The sequence below is a fragment of the Diuraphis noxia genome, unplaced genomic scaffold (assembly GCF_037042655.1).
Source record: "Diuraphis noxia isolate RWA-SAM2 unplaced genomic scaffold, SU_Dnox_SAM2 contig0005, whole genome shotgun sequence".
Lineage (NCBI taxonomy): Eukaryota > Metazoa > Arthropoda > Insecta > Hemiptera > Aphididae > Diuraphis > Diuraphis noxia.
Window position 1 is genome coordinate 21,049,079 of NW_028301715.1, and position 12,701 is coordinate 21,061,779.

Sequence of the window (12,701 nt, forward strand, 5' to 3'; positions counted from 1 at the left end):
TAAGTATACTATACTTGTATTTTATAAATGTGTTCAATCGTAGTTATATAATTAGTTTATATTAAATACATTTAAATATAGATAAAATGAATCGTCAAAAAATTAAAGTTGTTGCTGTAGCCGAAGCATTAGGCTTATTAGATCCACCGAAAGCAAAACGAAGGTATTGGGTACACCCATTAAATATGGATCGTGAGAAAATAGGCCAGTTTACGACATTTTTTGAAAATATTAGACAATATCCTGATAAATTCTATGAGTATTACCGTATGTCAATTTCAAGTTTTGATGAGTTGCTAAAAACTCTACGGCCACATATAACGAAAAATACCACAGAATTTCGTAATCCGATATCTGCTGAGGAACGTCTAACAATTACTTTAAGGTAAGTTTTTTTTTTATATTACGTATAAAAGTTAAGTTTTTCAACGTGATATATGTATATGATTATTAATAGTTAATAAGTTATCACTAATCATTTGTTATCAAAAATTAAAAATAATAATTTTTATTTTTTAAAATAATTTCTGTATTAGGTTATGAAAATACACAGACAAACAGTATATATTATAAGAAAAAAAAATGTAATACTTTATTTTTATTCAAAGATCAAATAATATTTAACAGTATAGTATAAATTATAACATTAAAATATAACAATCTTCGTTATTTAATTATAAAATATAAAAAATGAAACAATTTCTTGTTCTTAAAAAATTAAAAATTACATTCTTTTTTAACGTCATTAATACATAATAAGCGACATATAATATTTTACTGTATAATAAAACCTTGTTATTTTAATATTTATAAAAAAAAAATAAAAATGTCATGTTTGAATTTAAAAACTGAAATGACGCACCTTATTGCAATAAGTATAATTTAAATTTTACTTATTAATCATATACTGTTAAAATTTTTCAAACAATTCTCCACTAGTAGTAGGTTGTTGGGATTGATCAGATATATAAGTATATGAGCTTTTAGGATATGGTGTGGAATGTTTAGCATTTGGATTGAAATTAGATGAATATATTGGCAAGGGTTGTGGCATAAGATTATGATTTTCATTGTTCCCCATGCCGGGATTGAATGAAGGACATATATTTGAATATTGAGTTGGAATAGAGACATTCTGACTAGTGTTTTGACTAATGTTAAAATATGGTGGAGTTGATGGTACTTGATTAGATCCTAATGATACGTTCCTAAAATATTGTAGAGCCATGAGACGAAAATCTGTTTTTTGATCATAGTTTAGTCTTTTATAATCGGGTAATAAGGAATATAAAAATGCCTTATCAGGATCAGAAGTTACATCTTCTTCGGAAGTAGCTAAATTGCTTAGTAACTCTTTTTGAAATGGTGTCATCTTTTGTACCTTGGAACTATTTTGTTTTTTACTTTTTGGAGTTGAATATCTGTCAGATTGAGGTGGTATCATTTCACTATCTAAAACCAACTCGTAGGATGAATCTTCTCCACCGGTATTTTCCACTTGTTCTTGTACACTTTCATCGAAATTACCTGTCGTCCTATGAGCAAATAAAAAATAATTCATCTAGTTGTCATTACTAGTGAATAGTGATGTACGTTTTTATGAATATTTTGTGTTATGATCATTTTTAAAAATTAGAAAATTATGAAAATTTTATAATTTCTTATCAAATAAAACTAACTAGGTACTCTGCAGGGGCGTAACCGGAAATATTTATAAAAAAAAATTATGTAGGTACAAAATGTGTCACAGCGCAGTGGTCTGATCTAGGGGAATAATTTTTTTGGTAATTTTTAACAAAAACTGTGATTATTTTTGAATTCAAATTCAAAACTCAAAAATTATTTTTGTGTTTCAAAGTATTTTTAAAAATCTAAAATTTTTGAGTTTGATTGCATTATAAATATGTTTGTAATAAATATCTTTATTATATTAAATATACTTAAGATTATAATTTAGATTTATATATTCATTACCTTCTTTTTTTAATTATGTGCTGCAAGAACGTAAGTGATTCTGCGTATACATATTTTTTTCTTTTAGCACTATCGCCACTTTTACCCTGATTCATAAATTTTGAATAGTGGTCTCTAATATGTCTCCATTTGGCTTTCAGATCGGTCACTATAATAATATTAATTTATAATATTATAAATAATTAATCAAATCAGTATAAAATTGAATATTTACGTGGAGCCTTGTTTAAAATTTTTCATCCTTAGATAAAAATGTTGAACATTTTATAAATTTTTAACTACAAAATAATTATTAAATTTTAAATTTCATAAATTTTGTCAAAATTCTAAGTTTAAATGCTTATAAAAAAAAATTGAGCCTATGTATTTTTAATATTTTTCAATTGCTATTGTAACAATATATCCAGAGCTTAGTATTATATTTTCACGCATTTTTACCCAACAAATAAAAAAATTGTATTGATATTTATAGAATAAAAAACTACAAATATCCGTAAACAGCTCAAAATAAGTCAAAATGTTTTAAAAATATTATGCTGTATAGAAAATGCTAATATAAACATTCAGTCAGAGTTACACCAAAAACCAAAATCGATTTTGAGTAAAAATTCCCGTTATTCCTTAATTTTTCTTTTGTTTTTCACAGCGCTTTTAAAAACTACTGGAAAATGTTTACTTTTGACCCCCTAAAGTATTAACTAGATTCACTTTTTTATCAGAAAAAATACTGTTGAAGAAAATCTAAGCACTTTTACTATCCTAAAAAGTGATGACAGACACAAAAAAGAATAAAAGTATAAAATATAATATAGGTATATAAAAAAATACACATTATTTAAAATCAATACATTCATCGCTCCGGCTTATAGAATCTAAAAAATTAAATATTCGTAATTTTTACGTATTTTGTCAAAATCATAACTTCAGACGCTCATATACGTTATTGTGGATTTACGTTCAACTTTCTTTTTAATTTTAGCTAACAAAATTTAGAAACCTTGTAAACCTTGCAAGGAACCTATTGTATTACACATTTTAAAGTTTTTTATCGACATACATTTAAAAAAAAAAAATATTAATAATCTAAAATACTTAAGTTGAAAATATGGAATCATTATTTCGAAATCTTATCGTGTACACTGACACAAAAAAAAAAAAAATAATAAAAAAAAACATACACATTGTAAAATTAATGCATTCATTGCTACGCTAGAATGTAAAAACTAAAAAAAGCGACCCATCAAAATGTATTTGTTAATAATGTATTTTTTGTTTATTAGATATTTATCTACTGGTACGTGCTTCGCTGCATTAAAATTTGATTTTTGTGTGGGAAGAAGTACGATTGGAGTGATCGTAAAAGACACTTGTAAGGTGATATGGTCAATTTTAAATTCTAAAGAGATGCCTAAACCGACCAAAGAAGATTGGGTGGAAATATCAAATATATTTTATTCTAAAACAAATTTTCCAAATTGTCTAGGAGCAATAGACGGCAAACATATTAGGTGTAGAAATCCCAACAACTCCGGTTCGTTCTACTTTAATTATAAGAAGTATTTCTCTATCGTTTTGATGGCAATAGTTGATGCAAATTTGAATTTTGTTGTAATCGATGTTGGTTCATATGGTCGTGAAGGGGACTCCAATGTGTTCAAGGAGTGTGCATTTGGTAAACAATTATATGAAGGTAAATTGAACATACCAGAACCAGTTACTTTACCAAATACAAGTTCCAACCCACAACCATATGTGTTTATTGGGGATGAAGCGTTTGCTTTACATACAAACTTACTTAGACCGTACCCTGGACGTAACCTTACTGATTCCCGAAGAGTGTTCAACTACCGATTATCCAGAGCAAGGCGCACAGTCGAATGTGCATTTGGAATACTCGCGAATAAATGGCGTGTTTTACATACGGCCATTCAGGTGGAGCCAGATTTCACGGATGACATTATAAAAGCATGTTGCATACTGCACAACTTTGTTCGTAAAAGAGATGGTATAAATTATGAAGATGCTGAAACGCACAACTTAGAAGATATTGAAGCTCGTGGAACAGGGACTCGTTCGCATGGTGTTGAAGTGAGGGATTACTTTGCCAACTACTTTATGGGCCCAGGAGCAGTAGATTTTCAATATGACATGATTTGATTTTTAAATAAAAATATAAGTTTTAGAATAAAATTATTTTTAAATTTAAAAATATTTTAATAAATGTATTAAATAATGTAATTTACATGACATCATAATATAATAATTGTATACTGCAATTTAATAAATATAAATATAACTTAGAATCCTTACCTTTACTTTCTTTTGCATGTTCTTCAAGCTCACTCCAATCTTCAAACATGTACTCACCAATCGTATTCCAACTTTTTTGTTTTATATGCTTATCCATATAATCTTTGGATCCAATTTCCCATATGGAAGGGTTATTTTGGATACATGATATAAATTTATCGGTATCAAAAACCATTTTTCAAAATATAAATATTTATTTAAATATTTAAAAAATATGTCCAGGTAAAATATTCAAAAAACGCAGCGGATAAAACGCACAGTGTGGCATACACGATTTAAAATAATGTGTTTTGATGACTTGTCCTGCCGATTCGTTTCCCGCCCGACCGCAACATGTTGCGGTCGGTTCGCGGCAGGAATCGACCGGTCCCGACAAAACGCTCTAATATAGCACCTATGATTAGAAACAATGCAAGTTGTTGTTCCGGTCGACCGGATGCGTTTTACCCGGACCCGCCAAAACGCATGGTGTGGCGGGACTCTAAACATTTAAGGGTCGATATACCAATTGCGCTCTAAAAATTTTAGGGTCGATAGACCAATTGCGCTCTAAAAATGTTAGGGTCGATAGACCAATTGCGCTCTATACATTTTTTACATGTATTATACAGTTTTACAAGGTTTATGCAGTTTAGTCAATGAAATCTAAAATAAAATAATATTAATAATAATCAGAGAATAGGTGGTTAAATCATAAAGTAATAAGATTTTGAGTTTATATGATGTTTACATGATATTTGTATTTTGCATGCTTTAATAATAATAATATTTTTTTTTAATTATAATTTGAACATGGCATTACAATTTAGAATAATATAATTTGGTTAGTTTACAGAATAATATATTTGTTCAATAATACATTTTTTCACTACGAGGAAAGGAGAATATAATCATCATAAGTATAAAAGAACAATTGCCTACATTAAGATATTAAAATAATTCATTTAGTCACCACGAGGTATAATAATAATATGCTAATTTAAAAAAATATATAATACAATTTTCGTACATCACTCAAATGCATACTTCCGTGATCAAAATATGTGCGTGATAATAATAATGTTTCATAAAATTCCCGATACTGGTATAAAATATATTAAAACCAGTCACTTTAGCTAGTAATCAATTGATCAATAAATATCAGGCAAATTTTAATACAAGCGCAATTGGTATATTGACCGTAAAATATAAGAAGCGCAATTGGTACACTGACCCAAAAATATATGCAGCGCAATTGGTACACTGACCCAAAAATATATGCAGCGCAATTGGTATATTGACCCTTAAATACAAATTTTGTTTTAGGCGCAATTGGTCCATAGCCGGCTGTACAACTTACTGTTATCCCGTTATTGTTTGGTTTTCGTATTCCGCGGACTGCATTTTTTACGGTGATGGTATTTGTTTATTTATATTAAATACGGGACGAGCCCAATAATATTACATTGTTTTGTGTTGAAAAACAATAAATTAACAAGAGAAATTACAAATATATTTAACGATGAACAGACAATATTGGTCACACTAAGTACTGAGGAATTGTGGGTCCTCGTTGGCCAATTTCATAATAGGACGATTAGAATGACAGCGCCTGAAAGGAAAACGGAACGGGAAATAGAGTCTGGAACATATTAAGTATAGGAACTCTGAAATTAACTGAACGCATATTATACTGGTAATATAATATCTATCAATTTATTTATATCTTATTAACGGGCTGATACAACAGTTAAAACATAATAAAATAGCATGTAGGTAATTTCAATAATTTAATACAAATACGCAAATGAAATTATACAAGATAATAAAACCTGCAGAGGTAATAACTATTATAATGATAATATAATGTATATGTATAGTAACACCTAATTATAAATTTATATCAGTAATGATAAGTGTTGTTAGTGAATATTGACCGTGGACACTATTTGTAGGGTGTAGAAATTAATTGGGAAATTTATCTAAAAATTTGAGATGTAGATTTTTCAAAAATTTAAGTGAGACATGCGCAAAACGGGTTTCCTGGCGTACGGGTGGTTTAGGTTTCGATCGAATACCAAATTTGTGCAGGTTACGAATTGTTTACTAAATCACGGTATCGATTTCGAATAAATATAGTTAAGGTTATGGTGCCAGAATAACGCAACCATATGAATTGACTTGTAAATATATACATATGTTTTCGAGTTTAATAAATAAATATTACGTACACGTTTTGGTTATACATATAATATATATATTACCTATGTATGATTTTTTTTTACTAAAAATCAAAATCTGACTATTCTATATATTGTAATTTTTAAATTTTTTTTCTTCGTTTAAGTGGTTTACTCGTGAGTTCAACTAATTTAATTTTTTACAGTCAACGACGATAATATTTTAAAGTATCTTCGCAGTTAGCATATTATATTTTAATTTTTCACGGTACATCAACTTGCAGATGGCGTACGAATGAGCGTGCTTTTCAGTATTGTACCTATAATATGCACCTACGTAATTTTAAATGTCGTGGTGAAAAATATATATAGTTTAGCAAACCATAAGGGTATTGTAATAATTGATTTGAATAAGTATTTAAGGATGCCATAGAATTTTCAAGGTCTTATTTTAAGCAAGGTGAACCAGTGAGGAAAATTACATTTTTACAATGAGTTTTCGCTCCAGATAATATACTGCAATTTTTATTTTTATTCCTGCAAACAAACAAACAATATAATATTTTTACAACAAAGTATTTTATGTGTGGTTAAAAATAATGAAATTTAGTGTTCACTCATTTTACAAAAATGATTAAATGATAATAAGTAAAATATTAATTTAATATATTCAAATTGGTATCAAAATAACGCATGCACACATAATATCACTTTTTTTTTTATCGCGTTAACCCTAAACCCTTTGTAGGTTATAGGTCTGCAATCTTAAAGTAAAAAGTGTTAGTAAAAATTAATTTTGAACATCCGAATTTTTGCCACTATAATCGTTCTAGTATATATTTGGCTAAAAACCTACCTTGAACACGAAAATAAAATTTAATTAAATTTGTCGCTATGTTTATAGCTGGTGTACCTAATATATAATTATTTATAATTTAATAATATGTAACTAGCTTAGTACTTATATTATATTATATATTATTGCTCATGTAATGATTACGAGCTCTACATAATTAGAGAGAAAGAGAGAGAGAGAGAGAGAGAGTAACCATACACTTCTTGCAAATACATAGGTACATGTATATATGCCATGCCCCATGCGACTACTGATTATTCATTCGACATTGGAAGTAATACGATTATAAATTATGAATAATTATATTGCTACCCTCAGAATCTAAAAACTACGACGAGCAGGTTATTGTTATAATGTTATATATGGTGACGTAATAATTCTAATTGGAAAAATACAACAATATTATACTTTCCCGACCTCAACACGCGATCACGTAATGGTATAACACTCTTGCAGGTGTCGCACAAATTTGTAAAATGACCCCCAGTCAGCCATAAGACATCTGCATAATACATGTCAATATTATAATAAAGACTTCTTGAAATATAAAAGTAAAATCGTATCGATTATAATATAACATTATATTTACGTGTAAACGATTATTTTTATATAAACAATACGTGATCAATCGTGAAACGTGTAAGTCCCTGTCACGTACCTGTATAGTAAATGTTTGGACTATAAGTATTGATTTATAGAAATTTAACTCTGAAGTGTTATTGGTAGGTAGATGTATATATAAATGCCCAAGTCTTGTCTGTCTGTATCCTATGTATAAACATATACACGGGTAGGTATGTGTGCAGCGTATATGGTGTATACCTCCAAGTATACTGCTGCAGGTATATGCGCCTATACGAACTATACAGCAGTACGAGAGCGTATAGTATATAATATATAGTACATTTTCTGATCTAAAAATAGATAACATTTATCACGCCGTTTGCATAACGCACTTTTAATTAATCCTTTTTTGTTTTGTTTTGTTACGTATAGACCTGTTGTACAGACACGACGTGACGTTCGATAGCGTTCTCACAGAAGTGGAAATACTCGACACATGCAAATATTCGGTAAGTACTGCACCAAGCGCATGTACACACATTATTACATTATATTATAATATAATATATACCTATATATGTATATAGTATTGTATATAGTTATGTACTGATGCAGCGTCGTATATATACATGATGGGTAGGTAAACCTCCCGCACACAGCACTATATAACAGTCGTGTACGCGTTCGAAAGATAAAAAAAAAGAGAGAGAAATAAAACATACAATACATAAATATATATAGAGAGAGAGATATGTGATCTGGACAACAATGCGCGCGCGACTTCCATTCCGCGTGCAGCTCGCGCGCCCAACGCCGGCAAATCGTCTCCCGCGCGAGTCATCTCATATTGTTCTATTGCGCAACACAAATGCAACGTGTCCGCGCGCGTCTACTATAATATGCAATACTATTGCAGCTGCGGCCTACCTAACCACCACTGTTGCGGTTACAATATATTTACAACCACTATTATAATACCATAAGTATACCACCACACACACACACACACACACACTACTATATCTGTAGTGACACTTTATCTATATATTATATGTATACCATAAATTTATATAAATATAGCTGCAGCAGCAATACAATACAACCGATTATAACGTAACGTCACGTTTCGGTTTGAAAACAATTTCCAAACGGTGTTCGTATTATATTATTATTATTATTATTATATGTATTACCTGTGCATAATAATAATTATACATAGAGTTTGAATAAAGAGTTATTGTTATTGTCGTGTCGGTCGTGTATATGGGCACAAAATAATATTATATATTATATAGGCACGCGGGTGGTGGTGGAATAGGTACGTCGTATATATTGTAATATGTATATACACATTATATTATATATATAATAGTATACACATATAGTATATGTAATGGCTCGATCTCGAGGATGCGCCCAAGACCGTCGTGTATAAAATGTAATAATAATAATAATACTCGGTGTGGACGAAATCGTATTTATTTTTCAGACTCTATACCTCCATAAAACACTAATTTATCCGCCGCGCCCATAATGATACGGTTATAGGCAACAGGTGATGGTGGTTAACCATCATATTATTATTATACGTGCCTATAATACCCATATAATATCTCTGCCCACAGTAATAGTAATACAATATACATAATATGTGTGTGTGTGTTTTATTGAAAGCAATGCCTACTTAAAAACATATTATCTATGTATAGTATTATGTTATATTGTGACGCGGCGGCGCGCGTCTTCCTCCGTATATATGTCGATCAGCTATATATTTACACTGTGGATAATTCATTCAACGAATAAAGCACTCATTACTCAAAAATCGTATTAATGTTTTTGAAAATGTTAAATGGTTGCAAGTCGTTACAAAACGAACGTTTTTATTAAAAAAAATCATATTTTGTATCCTTATATTTTCTTAAGTTTTTACTCTTTTTAATTACAACATATACAGTTTGAATTTCACCCCCAAACGCAGAATATTGTTTTGAGTATATCATGACTACAGCCTACAACTCGTCCTGAATTCGATTTTTACTAGACGAAATACCCAGAGTAATAATGTTCTGTTTTAGAATATGAAATTAAAACTGCAAAATGTGCAAAACTATTTTAAAAAACCATTTATACTTTTCGAAACAAACAGTGTTCGGTGATAAAAGTATCACCCTGTATATATATACTTATACCTAGGTAACGGTTGTCAAATACGCGTATAATTATTATATATTTTATCACTAAGCGCGGTGTTGGTATACGGTTTATTCTTATTCGGTTCGACGACGGTCCATCACGATTGATTTCCTCGTGTAGCATAATATATATAATGTAATAAATCGCTTTCCGATAATATTATCTGCATTGACTATTAGTATCATTACAATCTATAATATTATAATCAATGTTAGTTAGTATGACGCGTGTTTGGCGTGCGAGTCGTCATCTTGGGAACATCAAATTCACGTCAGTTAGGCGATCCAATAGCTCGGGCACCTATAGAATATCGTAGCAGCCCACCACAACGATATTATAATAATTTTTAATATTCAGTTACAACTTACAACACTTCCGATCGGTAGATATATAATATTATTATTTCATATTTACATGACGTATATTATATTATATATGTGTGGTGTAATGAACACGCGTAATATATCGTGTTTACTAGACCGCACATCATTCTGCAGTGGTAATAAATATTATTTTTAACGATCTAATAACTGTACAGCGTTCACAAATAATTTTATGAGTGACTGCCGATTATTCCGATAGACGGACGCGCAAGTATTATATTATACATATAATGATTGAAAACCCGTCTAGCCAATAGGTACCTATATATACGCTATAATATATGTGTAGGTAAATCGCGAGAGTGCAGAAACGAGAAAATTTAGAAACGCCAAGTGAAGACGATTATGTATTTTTTGCAACGGATTTCGTAGCTTCGGGCAAAAGTGACACTGTTATGGTAATATTATTATAAGTGGGTACTACCGAAAATAAAATCGATCGATGTATTATTTATCATATTACCTAAATCAATATCATATAATATATACGTTTAGAACGGAGGTGTCTTTCTGGGTAATGAATAATAATTTGTAGAATTTTACTAGTACGTATATGAATTTGAGGATAATTAATAACAACGATTGGGGTATAATAAGGTGTAAAAAATATGCAATGTATTATTATATTTTTTTAACCTCGCACGCGATGACGATACTGACGAGAAATTTTTTTCGCAAATCAATTTCCTGCCTACGATTTGTTATAGTTCAGAAAGCCCTGATGTTGTCAAATATTTATTTTAATTGACTACAATCGACTCGTTTAAACTAGTTTTTCTATCGTTATTAAACATATTTTTGTCGAGAGTTGAGATCATTAATTTTCGAAAAACTCATAATTACAACCATAAATTATTTAACTTATGCAAATGAAAATATAAATATGAATAAAAACTTCTTATTGAAATCGAAACTTTCAGCAGCTGGTTTTTCTCTATACTACTTGTATTACAAATGAACGAGAACATTATGTAATATTATTTATCAGTTTTAACAGCAATTATATTACACAACTACAACGCGTAGTATCCTTTTTATTGGTATAATCATTTCCAGAAGTTTAGCATATAATTGTAATAAACAAAAGCATAAAGGGAAGCGTTCATATTTTCATAATATGATTTCTCCAAATGTCGAAATAGACTTTAAAATATTTTCTTTTCTATATTTTATAGAATACATTTTTCATCTAGAAATACTATACGCATGTCATGATCTAATGATTTATTACAAAATACCTCGATTTGTTTGTTTATTCAGCGTTAGCGTTACTTTCTCGAAACTTTTACTATAGATACAATATAAATGGGAACGGAAAATTCAATTTTTTTTTTAAATATTATTTATTATTAGACTATACCAATAACATAGTACTATTATCAAGACTTAGGTATTTCTTTTAAAACTTTCATACTGTATTTATTTAGGATTACATTCAATCGCACGTATAGTAATACAATTTGGTATAACATATCGATGAGAAAACTCGTTTCACGTGTTGACAAATACTTTACTTTCATTGATAAACAAAATAAACAAACATCGAATATGTCATATTTTATACAATATTATACAAATTTAAAATATTGTGCAATAATACCTAATTTATATTAGCTAACACATAATTCTTGTAATTGTATTCCTAATTTTGATTTTAAGGTGTTGCACACTTGCATCATCCCAAATGTATCTCAATAATTTATAATTCACGACAATAGTCAATAGTATAGGTATATTAAACGCATAAACTGTAATGAACAATAAGTACAATTAAAATGTATAACGATGAATTCTGAGAAAAGAGATTAAACGAAATTTGAATTTCGATTAAAATTTCATTTCATTTCTGCTACATCAATATTTTTTTTTATAACAGATTATTAGCACAGGTCTAACTTGGGAGGTGTTGGTAGGATAAGCCCCCAAGGCTTTTCCGTAGTTTACCCAGTTTTTTAATAATTAGTTTTTTTTTTTAAATATTAACTATCAGGATTTGTATTGCTGATATACAATTTATTCTAGCCCCCCCATCCCGCTAAAAATTTTTTTTTTATTTTGCTTTAAATTTTATAATCATATAACGGAGCACTTCTAGTTTTTACATTATAACTTGAACTCATCTTAAAGAGACAATTGATTACCATAAATCAGATTCGTCCGTTGATTTTATTTCTTGTGTTATAATATACACCGCGCGAGTATATTATTATATTTTTACAACAGTCGCTATTTGATTTTATTATAAATTGTCATTTGTCG

At 29.3% G+C, this 12,701-nt stretch overlaps 2 protein-coding genes across 2 annotated transcripts in view; one reads left to right on the forward strand and one right to left on the reverse strand.

Moving 5' to 3' along the window:
• The window catches only part of LOC107162017 (ras-related and estrogen-regulated growth inhibitor-like), a 103,951-nt gene that overhangs the window by 38,206 nt on the left and 53,044 nt on the right, over window positions 1–12,701 (forward strand). The window contains exon 4 of the mRNA XM_089228036.1: window positions 8,296–8,372. Coding sequence (XP_089084162.1) covers window positions 8,296–8,372 — 77 coding nt within the window. The remainder of the gene's footprint in view (window positions 1–8,295; window positions 8,373–12,701) is intronic.
• LOC149055031 (uncharacterized) lies at window positions 568–4,693 on the reverse strand. Its single transcript, XM_089228035.1, has 3 exons — window positions 4,285–4,693; window positions 1,975–2,122; window positions 568–1,535 (listed from the first exon to the last, which is right to left on the reverse strand). Exons 1-3 carry the CDS (start codon window positions 4,457–4,459, stop codon window positions 911–913), a joined length of 948 nt encoding a protein of 315 aa, XP_089084161.1. The 5' UTR covers window positions 4,460–4,693; the 3' UTR covers window positions 568–910.